General features: G+C 30.7%; 2 protein-coding genes across 7 annotated transcripts in view; both read left to right on the plus strand.

The window, feature by feature from the left end:
- The window catches only part of LOC106683256 (gustatory receptor for sugar taste 43a), a 125,185-nt gene that overhangs the window by 96,449 nt on the left and 13,936 nt on the right, over positions 1-14,800 (plus strand). Inside the window, exons 1-2 of one of the 6 annotated variants that reach the window (XM_014424614.3) lie at positions 8,555-9,627; positions 10,835-11,004. In XM_014424614.3, coding sequence (XP_014280100.1) covers positions 10,977-11,004 — 28 coding nt within the window. In that variant the 5' untranslated portion in view covers positions 8,555-9,627; positions 10,835-10,976. Of the gene's footprint in view, positions 1-8,554; positions 9,628-10,834; positions 11,005-14,800 lie in introns of those variants that run through there. The other 5 variants (XR_010843337.1, XR_010843338.1, XR_001343526.2 and 2 more) reach the window with 5 other exon arrangements.
- Positions 6,216-8,039, plus strand: slim (scruin like at the midline). Its single transcript, XM_014424610.2, has one exon. It carries the CDS (start codon positions 6,360-6,362, stop codon positions 7,557-7,559), a length of 1,200 nt encoding a protein of 399 aa, XP_014280096.1. The 5' UTR covers positions 6,216-6,359; the 3' UTR covers positions 7,560-8,039.

Raw genomic sequence — 14,800 nt, forward strand, 5'->3', positions numbered from 1 at the left:
AAAATCAATTTTTTAAAAAATTATAATGAATGTTGTATATTATATAAAATATTTCCTTGACAATTACTACAGCAAAATGGTAGATAATGATAAGCAATGTAAAATTGGACCTGAGAGAAGGAAAGATAATATTCTCGGTAAATTTTAAAAAGCATTAAGCTTAATAGTTGAAGTCCCAAAATGAAGGAATACCAAGGACGAAATTTTTTGAAGACGTTAATTACTCAGCAGAAGTAATAGGGGTCGATAGAGAATTAGTTTACAGTAATCCTAGGGGTAGATGAGGAGGTGCAGACAGTTAAGAAGAATATGTTAAATGAGACAATCATATGAAATTTATATTATATCTAATTTTGATCATATCGAATTAGTTCTTATTCATTATGTCTAATATTACTTATGAAATATATGTAAGCATTTTGTAATTTAAATTTAAATATTTATTTCTTGACATAATATGCACATATGGTGAGGATATATGTGTTTCAAGTTACAAATTTTCAGTCTTATATTATTTTAAGCATTTAAGTTCTTAAAACTGGTTTAAATAACATTATATTGATTATACCATTATAATTAATTTAAGGCATGTAAAGGACGACAAATAGTTTTGACCAGCTTTTCGGATCAAATACCCTTCTGTGTCCTGTGCGGATTTTCCACGAGTCTTATTATATAATTATTGTACATCCATCGCGTCTGTAATAAAATTTGGCAGACCGGTACGGACAGCACCGTATAGGAAGCTCAAATTTTGTATAGGGGGGATGGTGGCATTGTGGCAGATGTGCGGAAGGGTTGTTTAGAGAGGCACTGCTAGTCGTGGATAATAGTCGTGGCACATGGCTGGCACATGGGCGGCATGCTTCCATCTTCCTGCATCAGCCGACTAACCTACACACTCCCATTTAAAGATTAATTATGAACAGATATCCCTGGAGAATCTTAAAAAAAGTTTCAAGATGCAAAATGAAATTGGAATAAATCCTGATACTGGTGGAATAATTTTCTCATTTCAATATAGTAAAAAGTAGTATATCTAAGGCAGAATCTACAAAGAATAATATAATGATACAAACTGTATATACTGGACATGTACATGAGATTTTCAATAAATCTAAAATTTGCCATGTTATATTTGCTTCATCGCAAGGTAGAGGTTTAATTACTGCACTAATCTTCTTACAGGATGTGGGGAGGAAACAATTGTTTCCATAATCTAAAATTCTCACTCACGTTTAAGTTTCAGACATTAAGGAACAAATTTGGTTTCGTGCTTATCTGCCAAAGCGCGTTACTTCTACTGGCGTTAATCTGACATAGCTAAATTTTTCATGGATTGCGGATGTTGGAATCTGGATGATTCCATATCAAATTCCAATCACTTTTATGAAATTTAAGACAATCGCATTAGAGTCCGCGAGATGTCACTGGAAATTATTTTTCGAATCTGTATAATAAGCTAAAGCAAAAAAACTTGTCCCCATCTCGTGCACACAGGGCGTTGTAATGACAACTTCACACATCTAGACTAGACAATTATTTCAATATTAATTATGAACTAATTGTATGTAAACACTTCATATATTTGGGTCTATGTATCACAAATATGTGAAAATGTTATTTTGTAAATAAAATCATTGAGTAAGAGGGAGAAAAAACCTGAAAGTTACGCATTACTATTTTAAGGTTTTTTTTTTTTTTTGCTTTTAGGGAATATAAAAAAAAAAGATAATCTTAAAATTTATGGGTCACTAAAGGGGGGTTTATTGCACATAATGCTAACACTTAGAAGCCTATTATTCATATTGGTCAATATAGAAATGTTATTAGCATTGCAATTTTTAATAATAATTATTCAGTAGGTCCACCCTTTCGTTCAAATGTTAGTTAATGAAATTTCGCTATTGGCCAGTATAAACTGCAAACATCAAAATGTTATTAACTATTAGATTTTTAAAAATAGGAGAGTTAATAACATTTGGCTATTGTTCTTGAGTGGCGCTACACTCCGCGAGGAAGCAAGGCCTCCTGTAATTTCTCTGCTGTGCTGCTGCTCTCCAGTTCCGGAGCCCCAGGATGGACCGAGCGTCATCTGCGACACCGTCAGCACAGCCCAGTTTAGGTCTGCCGACTTATCTTCTACCATGTAGCCGTTCGTCTAGCACCTTCCTCTGGATAGGGACCTCGAGTATTCTCGCTAGATGGCTCGTCCTTTGGGGCCAACCTATCTTATTAACTGTGACAATGTCGGCATCATTGTAAAGGGTCATCATTAGTGCACTGTCTCTAAAGTTCATTATTATTTTTTTTTCTCACCCTTCTATTAATTTTATTATTTCAAACAAAACCATATATATATACATAACACATAACAAACATAAATGTCCTTTCTTTGCCTGAAGGGCATTTTAAGGTAGGTTGTGGGATCCGCTGTATGCAGGGGAGCACTGTGGCGCTTACTCGCCGTCTGCGTTGTCACGAGTGGGACTTCAACTTAATTTCTTTATTATTTTTATTTTATTTTTTTCTGACCAAGGGGACCGTGCTTTGACACCTCCCAGGTCTCGGTGGAGGTGCGATCTCTTGGAATAGAGGATTGGCGCAGGCTTTCAGCCAATCAAAGAATTTGAGGTGCCTACGGCCTATGAGTTCCGGCACAGAAGGATATAGGAGCTCCTCACTGATGACTATATTCTTGGCCCGTTGGAGTGTGGTTCCTCTAACTATTCGCCGTAAGAGGGAATTCTGGAAGCTCTGCAGTTTGGTTAATGTGGTCTTGTAGAGGTGTCGCATGACACGACTTCTGTCGGCCCAGCTTCCTGACGTGACTGGAGAAGGTGAGATGCCTGTCGAGAATCAGACCGAGATAGAGGACTCTGTTAGAGACTTACCGATCCTCACCATCCACAACAAACTGCTGAGGTAGTCTGCTCTTCTTACCCTTCTGGAAGGACATGACAATGGCATCCGTCTTCGACGAATTAACCTTGGTGCTGTCCTTCTTCAGAGCAGCTACGATGGTGGCAGAAGCAGTTTGTGCATATCGTAGGGTACTATTATTATTCAGGATACTTCATCATTAATAACCCTCTATAAATTTTACGAATGAGTTGGCGTTCAAACTTAACGAGAGACAGTCCTAGGAAGTGTCAAGCATTCCGATTGACTAGTGTAAACAGTAGACATCAACATGTTAAGAATAAAAATGATATTAACATTTGTTTAATAACAATGTTAAAGGTGACATTTCAGTTTAAACACACAGGAGATAATCTGTTATGAAACCATTAGTTGTGACCAGATTCCCAAATTATTCCACATTTTATTCTGCCGTGTAACACTTTTTAAACCTACTATCTATTAGATAAACGATCTATGGAATATTATATAAATAGTTGACCGTATAACTTTAAATATAAGAAGATGGTCAGGGTTGCAGTAAAAAAAGAACAAATAGTTTTTAGCTATTTAATGTCCGACATTTCGCCCCACTTTGCAGGGCTTCATCAGGCCTGTTCAAAGCGATAGGTTAAACAGACCTATGGAATCTATGGAACAGATCTATGGAATCTATGGAACAGATCTATGGAATAATATATTGAAATTTAATATTCCAAGTAATGCTCTTGGCAACATTGCCCTGTTGCATATTTTGCACTTTTTAGCATAAATTAGATGTTTTAGATTTTAACAGCATACAATTTAATTCTTGAACCAAATTTCTGTTGTAAGTATATAATAATAGTTTTTATGATGTTTTGCACATTTTTTTTTTTTAGATTGTGTAATGATTCACCAAAATGTGCAATAAAAATCCAAAATGTGTACAATTGTGTATCGAATTCGTAATGAGTTAATTGATATTATTTATAATTTATAATATTATATATTTATAGTGATCTAGTATTTATAACTCGTGGAAACCTTTATTTAACCTGGATAAGCAAATAAACCCATTTAACTAAATATTAGTTGTTAGTTTCGTGACATTATTATTTATTTTATTTTTTTAATTAATTATAAACAAAATCGTAAATGAAACCATGATTTTCAAAAATTAACAACAAAAAAAAAAGGCAATTTCATGCAGAAAAACTTCAAAATGTGCGAATTAGTGCAGTAATACAAAGACATGTAATTTCGTGCAATATTAAACTTGTTTCAATAGAACGTCCAGTTTATAATTCGAGTATCTTTCTAACTTTGGCTAAATTTGAAGCAAACGTATACACAATTGCACGAAAACCCGTGCAAAAAAATAGTGGGACATCTGAAAAAAAAAATGTATTTTGTATTTGAGGTAATCCATAGTCTATACCGTAACCTGAAGTTAAGTAACAACCCCAGTAGTCACAGTCTACAGTACTATCTTTGGAATACGACCAATTCTAAATAAAATAAAAAAATATTTTCTTTAAATTGTTACATGTAACACCATTCAAGAAAAAGAGTAGTACGAAGTATGTTGATAAATGAGACCGCTTAACATTATTTTTTTTTATAAAAGAAAAGATACTTGAATCTAAATTTATTAAAACTATGATTTTACAAATGAAAAGTCAGTCAAAAAAGTGTTGCCATAAACATAAGAAACTGAGAAAACTGAATTTAATGTATTTTTTCCTATTTTAGCATAGAAAAATTCGATTCTTTATTTCTAAAAACTACTGTAATTTAGGGTTTAAAAAAATAGAAGAAAGTTCTATGCAGAAAGTAGTATTCAAAATATACTTCCAACCAAAATTCCATTTTTACCCCCCTAAAATGTCATATATGTTCTACCACTAACTCAATAACAATAATCTAACCCCAAAAACCCACAACTACTGCCATCGATAAATTATTACTATTAAAAAATGAACTGATTTGTACGATAACTTCAAGAAAGTTTAAGTAACTTATTACTGATGTCGACAGAAACTGATGTGCTTAAAAAATAGTATTTGAAGTAGTAATTCATGATTTTTCAAACAAAAATCACGATAAGTATCCCTAGTAAATCTTAAATTTTGTTTTTAATTTTTTACCTTTCAAAAACTAAATAAATGATTACTTTAACTAGTATATTGTTAAATTCTTTTGATAAACCAAAGTTCAGGAAATAATTCCCAAGGGCCGATCAGATGTCTAATAGCAAATTAAAGTTAGTTTAATGAGCTATAAAGTAGCTTATGATGTTTATCTTCATATGAATAATAGTTTACATGAAATTTGCTAAAATAAATTGATTTATAGTTGTTCGGACAAATTTTCATTTGCCAAATTTATATTCATCTGTGAATATCATAAAAACTACTACCCCTACGAAGATAAGTGTCATAAACTACTTTATAGTAAGTTAAATTTCCTTTATTTTGAGTGTTGGCAGACATATGTGCCACTTATGGATCTAGAGATATATTTTTTCAAAAATCTAAAATTTTATACGAACAACTAGAAATTAACATTTTGTCAAATATCATAAAAACTACTACTCCTACAAAGATAAATATAATTAACTATTTTGTAGTAAATTTAACTAGTTTTAATTTGAGCTCTGGCAGACATCTGTACGTCCAATGGTTTCTGAAATGATGTTTTTCATAAATCAAACTTATTGTCCGATCAACTATAAATCGATTTATTTTAGCAAATATCATGAAAACTACTATTCCTACGAAGGTAAAGGTCATGAACTACTTTATAGGCTATTAAACTAGCTTTAATTTGAGTGCTAAGAGATATCTGTACGTCACATAGTTCCTGAGATATAGATTTCTCAAAATAAATTAACTACTAATCTTTCAGTAGATTTTTAATAAATTTTGCTTTTTAAAAGGCTATATCTCGAGAACTATTGGACGTAAATAGCTCTTTTAGGGCAAATATTTCAGCAAATTTACTCTTCTTCAAATAATGTTCTCTTAGATTTTCTAGTATTGTTGGTAGTTTTTATGATATGGTGCTCCGAATAAAAAAATAATGTTTTTTAAGGTTTTGAAACAGCCGCCATTTTTTATTCCCCCTACCTATACTTGGCAGACTCATCAACTTTGACTAGTAATTATACATAGTGTTCATTAAAGTAATCAAAAATTGGGGTGAGATAACTGCCTTTTTTTCTTCCCGGCTCTTGTACTATTTAAGACGACCCTGCACTCTATAGCTCTATCAAGTTATGTTTGTTAGTTCAGCATTTATCCCCTAGGCGTGCAGTGTCCTTTATTTCTTGGTTATAAAAACTATAGGTTATAAAGGTTGATGTATCTCAGTGGATACCTCTTCACGTGGTTTACCCGAAAAAATTTCTAATTATTCAGAAATATGTTTACAAAATTTTGATTGTTAATTTTCGAATCTCTTTAAAGTTATTCCCCATGCAGTCCTCCCAAATGGTGGGATCTGAAAGTGATCCATTGCCAAATAATTTGGAATTATATACTTTTAAACCATTTGTTCATGAAATCTTGAAGACAGATAGTATAATCCCTCATGCAAGAAGTGGACATAGAGTAGCATGTGATGATGACAACCTTTATGTATATGGTGGTTATAATCCTAATATTGTGACTCCTGAAGCTGAAAGAGCTCAACAAGGTAATGAAGGAAGTTTATTCAGAGAAGTGTTAAAATTTAATTTTGCTTCAATGACATGGAAAAACTTAGACATTAAAGATATACCTTACACCCTTGCATCAGTTGCTCTTGTTATGTCTGGTAAAGTTATGATGGTATACGGAGGTACAGGAGTTCCTTTCCACTCTGAGAAAAGCAATGTATTTTATGTATGTAATTTAGGTGAACAAGAACCACAGTTCAAAAAAATAATAACTACTGGAAAAGTTCCAGCTGAGCTTTATGGACAAGCAATGTTCTTCAGGGATAACCATCTATATGTGATAGGAGGCACAACAGGTTATGAATATTTTTTGGATATACACAGGTTGAATCTCACTACTAATGTATGGGAGGAAGTTTACATCTGTAAGGGTTTGAAAAGTGAACCAAGTGGTCGATATAGGCATGAAATTGGTGTAGTTGGAAATAAATTATATATTCTGGGAGGAGGAAGAAGTAATGAGGGTGTGAAATTGGAAGAAATTCCAGTTTTTGACCTAGATACTAAAGTTTGGGAAATAGTAAGATCAATTAAAGATGAAATCCATGGTTACCCTGCACAAAGACAATTTCACAGTACTGCAAGAATTCCTGGAACTGATAGTTTTATTTTGATAGGTGGTGTTCATGGACCTGAAAAAATATATGACGACTGTTGGAGACTGGACATTTCATCACTTTCATGGAAAAAAATTCCTTCTCTTCAATTATGTATTCCTGTATTCTTTCACGGGACTGGTGTTACATCCTCTGGAAGAATGGCCTCATTTGGAGGAGTTGTGAAAAAAGGTAGATCACAAGGGCGAGTTGCTATAATACAAAGTGCTTGGATCTGTATCCCTAAATTGAAGGACATTTCTTGGGAAGCTGTGATACATTATGGTCTTATTCAAACTTTGACATCTTTACAATTTAAACAGCTTCGGTTGCCTAAGGAGTACTATAGCAAACTGTTATAGTTTTTTACACATAAACTTAACACAGTGTACAGCATACACTTTATATAATTATGGTTTCTATTATTTTGATAACTAGACTAAGTTATGGCAGGAATTAAAAGCATGTGATCCTTCATTGTATATTGCTTTTACTAAAAAGTTTGTGGTAAAGTTAGTTTTTATTTTGTCTGGTTGATCGAACTTGTTATAAATTTTTTGTTTTGGAACTGAAAGAGTAATTTATTTAGGTTAATAACAACGTACATTTGATATATGTAGATACTCTGAGGAGCGTTCTTCTAAAAATATTGTCTTTAAAACCATTTTTAACAGAAATAAGTAATGTCTTTATTATATTTAGTAAGGATTAATGGCATTACTTTTCTCCAAATAGAAACTAAGAAACTCATTGTTTTATGTAAATATATATACATAGTGTAATATGTTGTATTAAATAATGAAAAGTTCAAATGAAATAAAATTAAAATAAAAAAAAGTGAACTAATTCTTCAACATTAATTATTCATTTTTTTCACAAATTTTACATGATTTTTTATAACTAATTATTTGTTTGAAAGAGTTTATTCGATTTTTTACTAAGTGATAATTTACAAGACTGAATTACTAACAGATTTTAATATAAAAAAAAAAAGTGATTTTTCAGGCCTTGTATTACTTTTAAATATTTTAAAACCCATTTTATATTACTATATAGTCTTGTATAATATATTAATATTATTAGTATTAGTGCTAGTAATATTATTAGTCATGGTTCATGAAATAGTATTTTAGAGATTATTACATTGCTATTCTAAATTATTTTAGTAATATTGTATGAATGCTATTGCGATATTTAGTATATAAGAACACTTTAAAAATTAAAAGCTTATAATGATTTCTGTACTGAAATTAAACTTGAGTAAATTATATTTTTCACAATATTACTGCTTATTTGTAATTTAACTTAACTGACCTAACTCAGGAGGTTGTTGTCTTAAGAAAAAAAAATTTTTTAAACTAACTTAAATGACCTATACTAGTTTAAAATTGTTGCTGTATTGTTAGTTTTATCTGCTTCATATCTCAATACAAGATCTCATTTTAAGGTTTTCATTACTTAAAATTTAAAGAAATACTTAAAATAGTGGCTAATGTTTATTATTGATTTTATTAATTTAAATCAAACTGCTTTGCAAGAATTTTTACAATTATTATTATTGCAATAAAATGGAAAACAGGCCTGCCTACTGAATAGCTTGAGCGAAATTGATTTTACTTTATTCATAATATTATCAAAACCAAAATGGCTAAATCATTAAAAAAAAAATTACAGAAGTTTTTTTTATACATCAATAAGAAATGCTGAAACTTATTTAGTTTTAGGAGTCCATAATTTATTTCCAACAAGAATTTCTGATAATGATCTAGATTGAGAAATCCCAAAATTTTAATTTTATCTATAATGTGCCATTATTATTTGGGTCATTCTTCAAATATGGTACTGTTTGGCTACCAACATTTTTTTTGAAAATTAAATTCGATTGATTCAATTTTTTAAATTTTAATTACCCTCAGGGAAAACTCCTTGATAAGATGCCGAAGCAAGCACACACTTAATGTTATATTTTCGTGATATCAATTGTTAAAAGAAATCTTCACCTTGAGAGTAACATACACAACTACGGAGCAATAAAAAAAATAGAGCACCTGTATTGATTACTGTATTAATTCTAATTGAAAATATTTATTTAGTAGTGATCAGTCTTAACTTATTGATCATGAACAATGTTCAACAAAAAACATAGTTTAGAACTCAACAAAAACGTATCCATACTTGAAGCATTCTCACTTTTTTACTAATATTACACCTGTTATAATAATGAAACCCAATATTGAATACAATATTCAATGTCATATATAAATATTATTTTGAACATCTAATGTAAACAAAATCAATCATATGTTTGATCAGAATCTAAAATAACTAACAGAAGCTCATAGAAACTACTTTATTATATAGATGAAGTGACTTAATTAAGAAAAACACTCCCTTGAAGACTTCTAGGAAGTCAATACCAATACCAAACTGGTAAGTAGAGACTCATTACGTAAACTGCTAATTCCCTTAATTGTGAGTAGGAGATGAAAATACCATTCTCTTCTTTAAGAAAAATTTAGTGCATGAAAGAACTTTAATAATCTCTTGTATATGAATTTCACTATCATTATTATCTTGAACTACCAACTAAGAATCCCACTTGTCAACGAGTCCTAATAGTGAACATTGAAAGAAAGTAAAATATTTGTTTCTCCATTGCCATCCCGGTCAATTCCCAGCCCTCTGAGAATTTTCATTGAGACAAATAAACTATTCTTCATCCTATACATTCAAGAGAAATTTTACACCTGAAAAAATAAAATAAAAGACTTGGGATTGGCCAACAGATGTGAAACTACTATAAATTAAATAATGTATTGAAATGTTATTAATAACGATTATGCGCTCCTTCTTATAGCTTAAGGCAGAAAATATTAGTTGCAGAATAATAATAAGAACAGAACAGCCATTTAAAGTCAATTCTAACATTTAGTTTCCTCTCCTGTCTTCCCTCACTTTGTCTGTGGCTGCCTGGTACATGGTGGACTCTTAAGTAATCTCAAATCTAAACTTTAACATCTTATGTATGAATAGTGCAGTATGATTTATTTTTGGGATTACCAGAGATACGCATATAACCCAGTAATACACCGAGCTGAAGTGGCTCTATCCATCCTTCCGATACCAGTAATTCCTGGCTTCCTTTTTATTCTAAGTAATTAGTACTCAATAGCCCTCCTATATCTTGGAAAACCTACAATTCAAATTCTCAGTCTAATCCTGTACTAACAGGTCTTGTATATCTGACATCAACCCTCCGCCTCACCGAACTGCTATGTTTTTTAAATCATTTTTTACCTGAGCTGCCTTTCACTGGAACTCCATTCCCTCTAACATACCTCATGTATCAATTCTTCCCTCATTCAAAACCCTTCTATATTTAACTACCTTTTATTTCACCAATCTAAGTCTTACTAGCCAGTGTTAAGACTTCTGGTTTTTTGGATAAATATGGGAAACGACTAATCTAATATTGGCTAGGTCCAATTTTTTGAGGAATTTCTCTTTTTATAAAGATTTGCTGGTGAAACAGACAGGAAAATTTAGATAAAACACTGATATAGGTTCTTCTAGCTCTAGTAAATTTTCAAGTCTGATGCATAAATTAGTTAAATATTGCCTTAATTTATAATTTTAGACAATAGATCATGGGCCTGGTTAGAACACCAACCAAGCATATTATGTAAAAGGCAGGAAAGTGCAAAATAGTAAAAAGAACAAAATTGAAGTTCAAGCAGTAGCCAGTTGGTAGTGAATCAACATGACCTAATCACTGAAGAATGCAAATCAGGAGTGGCAGTCTAGAGGGTAAGCATCAAACAACTAGTTAACTAAATAGTACAATATAATTCATATGAAATAATGTTAGGACTTGCAGAAAATTCACAAGCAGTCAACCATGATTAAGAACTGAACTTTAGGCCAAAACAGGCACAAATAAAATAAAATATTTCACTAATTTGAGTTCAATACTACTCCACTGATCTTACTTCATACCATCTTCTGATTGATATTGATGGCTTACTTCACAGTGTTGCTAAGTACATTTTCACTAGCTTTATGAAAATTTTTTTGACTGAACAGATTTAGAATTCGGCAACTCATTACGCAATTTATAATTTTCATAAAAATGAGAACCATTAATTGAGTCGTTTGTAAAGTTAGTGGAAATGTACTTAGCACCACTATGAAGTACCCAATTGATATTTTTTATGGTATTAAAAGTTATGTGAATCATTTTTTATTCCAACAATAACTATATAAAAGTAGAATCTATTAAGGGTTTTTCGCCAACAAGATATTTAAAATCTGAAAATATTGAGGCAGACCACGTCTAACACTACCCAATATTTAGTGAATAAAAAAATCTGGTGCGACACATGCATCACACAACTTACACTTACCAACCTACTTACACCCCATCCCCAAGTTTTGAGTAGATCGGTGGACTCGTGTTTATTATCCCTATTTTTAATGATTTAAAAAATTTTAAAAAAACAACCAGGAAAAGGAAAAAATATGAACAAAACATATTTATTTTTCTGTTGCTATAAAAATACACATTTTAGGGTTTTTGAGGAGGAAATAATGAAAATTAATTTTCTTCCTACCAAAAAATCAATTTAAAAGAAGATAATGTTGTATATATATATATATATATATACCTGCAATCAGGCGGTATCATTTTTTTTTTTTTTTTTTTTAATTCAAACCTATCTGATTTTCTAATTCCCCCATTAGTTATTCATCAAATTCTTTAATATTTTGTATTTATCTATTGTTTTTTACTACCAACAATAAGAACTGATTATTTATTTCAAATTAAAAAAATTAAAGGTACATTAGAGGAAGATTTTTTAAACATTTGTCACTTATGCCATATCAAACTATTTCAGTAAATATAAAACCTACTTGATATTAAAGAACATTCAATTATACATAGATATAATAAGTTTACAAAAATTGTTAGAGCCAATTTTGATAAAATCGAAAAATATGCATAATCGATTCTATTAAGTGGAACTTCCGGTGAACCTATTTCATCAAAAAAGTTGCTGTCACATCCCAGGCACATAACTCCCTTAAATATGTAATTTCAGTTTCGTGAAACTTTTCATTTTTGAGCTAAACTTACTAAACACACACTTACAACATTTTGAGAGACTTGGTTATCTGGAATAATACCTCAAAACTTATATTTCCCTTGAAATGTCTAGAAAACAATGTGTGTAACTTTTCCATAAACGGTGAACGGACTTTTTTACAAACCATTGAATACTTATATTTTTAAATTAAAATGCTTGGTATTTTTCTTTTATTTAGATAAATAAAATAAAATAAAATAAATATTAGATCTGAGCAATACATCCAAAAAACAGAGAACATTTACTTGATATGGTCACACAATACCTACTACCTCAGTTCATTTGTTATTCTATTGGTATAAGGAACTGAACCTCAGTAGAGTTTTGTGAAAGATATTTATTAAAACATATCGCAACCTTTTTATTAGTATGAATAAAAATAATCTGTTGATTAAAATCCTATCACCTAACAAATATATCAGCCTCATGATAACCATGATCAGTACGTAATATAAGTACAAACAGTATTATTTCAAACTTTTAACTAATGTCCAGATTCTTATGTAAGATTTTAAAAGATTCAGGAATAGTTTTTTAGAAGAATTTTCCTACTTTGAATGCTGTCAAAGCATATTCAACCTTGCGTTGATATCGAAGTATATTCAACGTTTTACTTTTACATTTAGATAGGGACTAGTAAATTTCAGCCTCCAGATAGTAGCAGAATGGGCTTCTAGTTTTCCAATTTCAGGTGCTTTTTAAGTATTGCTTGATGTTAACTCTGTAATGAGCTTAAGTCTCCCCTTCCTGTTTTAAGCAAATATTTTAAAAGTGAGATAGGACCGTCACTCCCTAGTAGTTTTAGTGGCGCAGGTCCGGCCAGGAAGGATTGCCTTTTTGTGTTATGATCTCCTCTTGTGAGATTTTGACATGTTGTACATTGACTAACATACTCGCTATAAGTGTCTGTTTGAAAGGTGAGAAACATAAGGCTACCATGGAGGGCAGGAGTGGCAGGTTTCATGCTTTTTTCCAATTTCAAGCGCTTTTAAAATATTGCTCGATTTAACTATCTCCTCTTCCTGTTTCATCTTGTTTCAAAAGTGATATAGGACCATCACTTCCTGATGGAATTAGTGGGGAGGGTGTGGTAGGAAGGATTGCCTTTAATTTTAATTAAAATCAAGTAATAAATCACAAACTACTAATTCATATGTTCATATAAAAGTAAAAGAAAGAAAACTAATTATGAGAAAAAAAGTTCAGACCAAGAAAAGATTTTAATTTTACGCAAGGTGTTAAAGATGTCAAAATAACTTCTTTTATGTGGTAGAATACAGCACTTATATTTTTTATATTAATAGCCAGTTTTCCAAATAAGTGGTTGAGAAATAAAATTTCCATTTATATTTTTCTAAAAAATCATTTTATTTATGTTCCAAGAAATAGTCTAAATAAGAGGCATCATGTCCCAGGTTTAATAATAACAATATTGTGTTCTTAAAGATTGTGTCAAATATCAGGTGCATATGGTACCATTTATTTCCGTAACAGTAGCAGTTGATAATCGAGTTGAACACATTTATACACATATGTAGCCATCAAATATATTTAAAATACAGTGTTCCTCTCTTAATTCATCCCTTCATTCACTAACCACTTATCTAGAATGATTCCTATTTTATTAAGTCAAAATTTAGAACAAAACTTTAACAAAATCCACGTTATTACAACTCTAACTGTACAATTAGGAGATGACGTGGTTATTGTGTCAGTTACATGTCTCAGAAAGCAAATACAGAGCTTCATAAACATTGCCGAAATAAAGATTAATACCAACTAAATATCTTATAAGGAAAAAAAAAATAAACATGTTTAAAAGAAAATTTCCTATAATATTCCAAAAAAAGCTGACAATTTTATTAAACTATTTGTGGAACATCCAATTCCAATATCATAGTCCACCAATATATGAGTCACTTACATGATGACAGAAAATAATTAAGAAAAAAGTGGACAGCTCATTCAATTTAACAGATGAGCGTAACTGTTAACTGGTTGAAAAATATGTTCAAAATAATATGAAAAATATGATCAGAAAGAGCTTTGGCTAGGTATTTAAATGTAATATTTTTGTATTTTATAGAAAAAGACAAAAACTTTGGGTAACCTTTTAGAAAAAAGTTAATCTTATCATGTTTCAACTCGGTATGATAAGGCAACTCAAAAATGTTGTGAACAGCTCAACTGAAAAAGTTATAAATAAAAATTCTGTGAAAACAATTTTTACATAATTTAAAAAATTCAATTCAAAATTACAACTGTTTCAGTTCAAGTATTTAAAAATTGATTATTTTTAAGTTGTAACCTTATTTGAGATGGAAGAAGATATGAAGATAAACAGGAATAATTTACATGATGTATTAATATGATGAGCTAGTTTATTACTTATAAGATATATACATAAAGCTGCTAAGACTATTTCTTAATAACATGTCCCAGATCAAACTTTCCCCTAA

This window comes from Halyomorpha halys, unplaced genomic scaffold, assembly GCF_000696795.3.
Source record: "Halyomorpha halys isolate HHAL.00 unplaced genomic scaffold, Hhal_1.1 Scaffold474.1, whole genome shotgun sequence".
Lineage (NCBI taxonomy): Eukaryota > Metazoa > Arthropoda > Insecta > Hemiptera > Pentatomidae > Halyomorpha > Halyomorpha halys.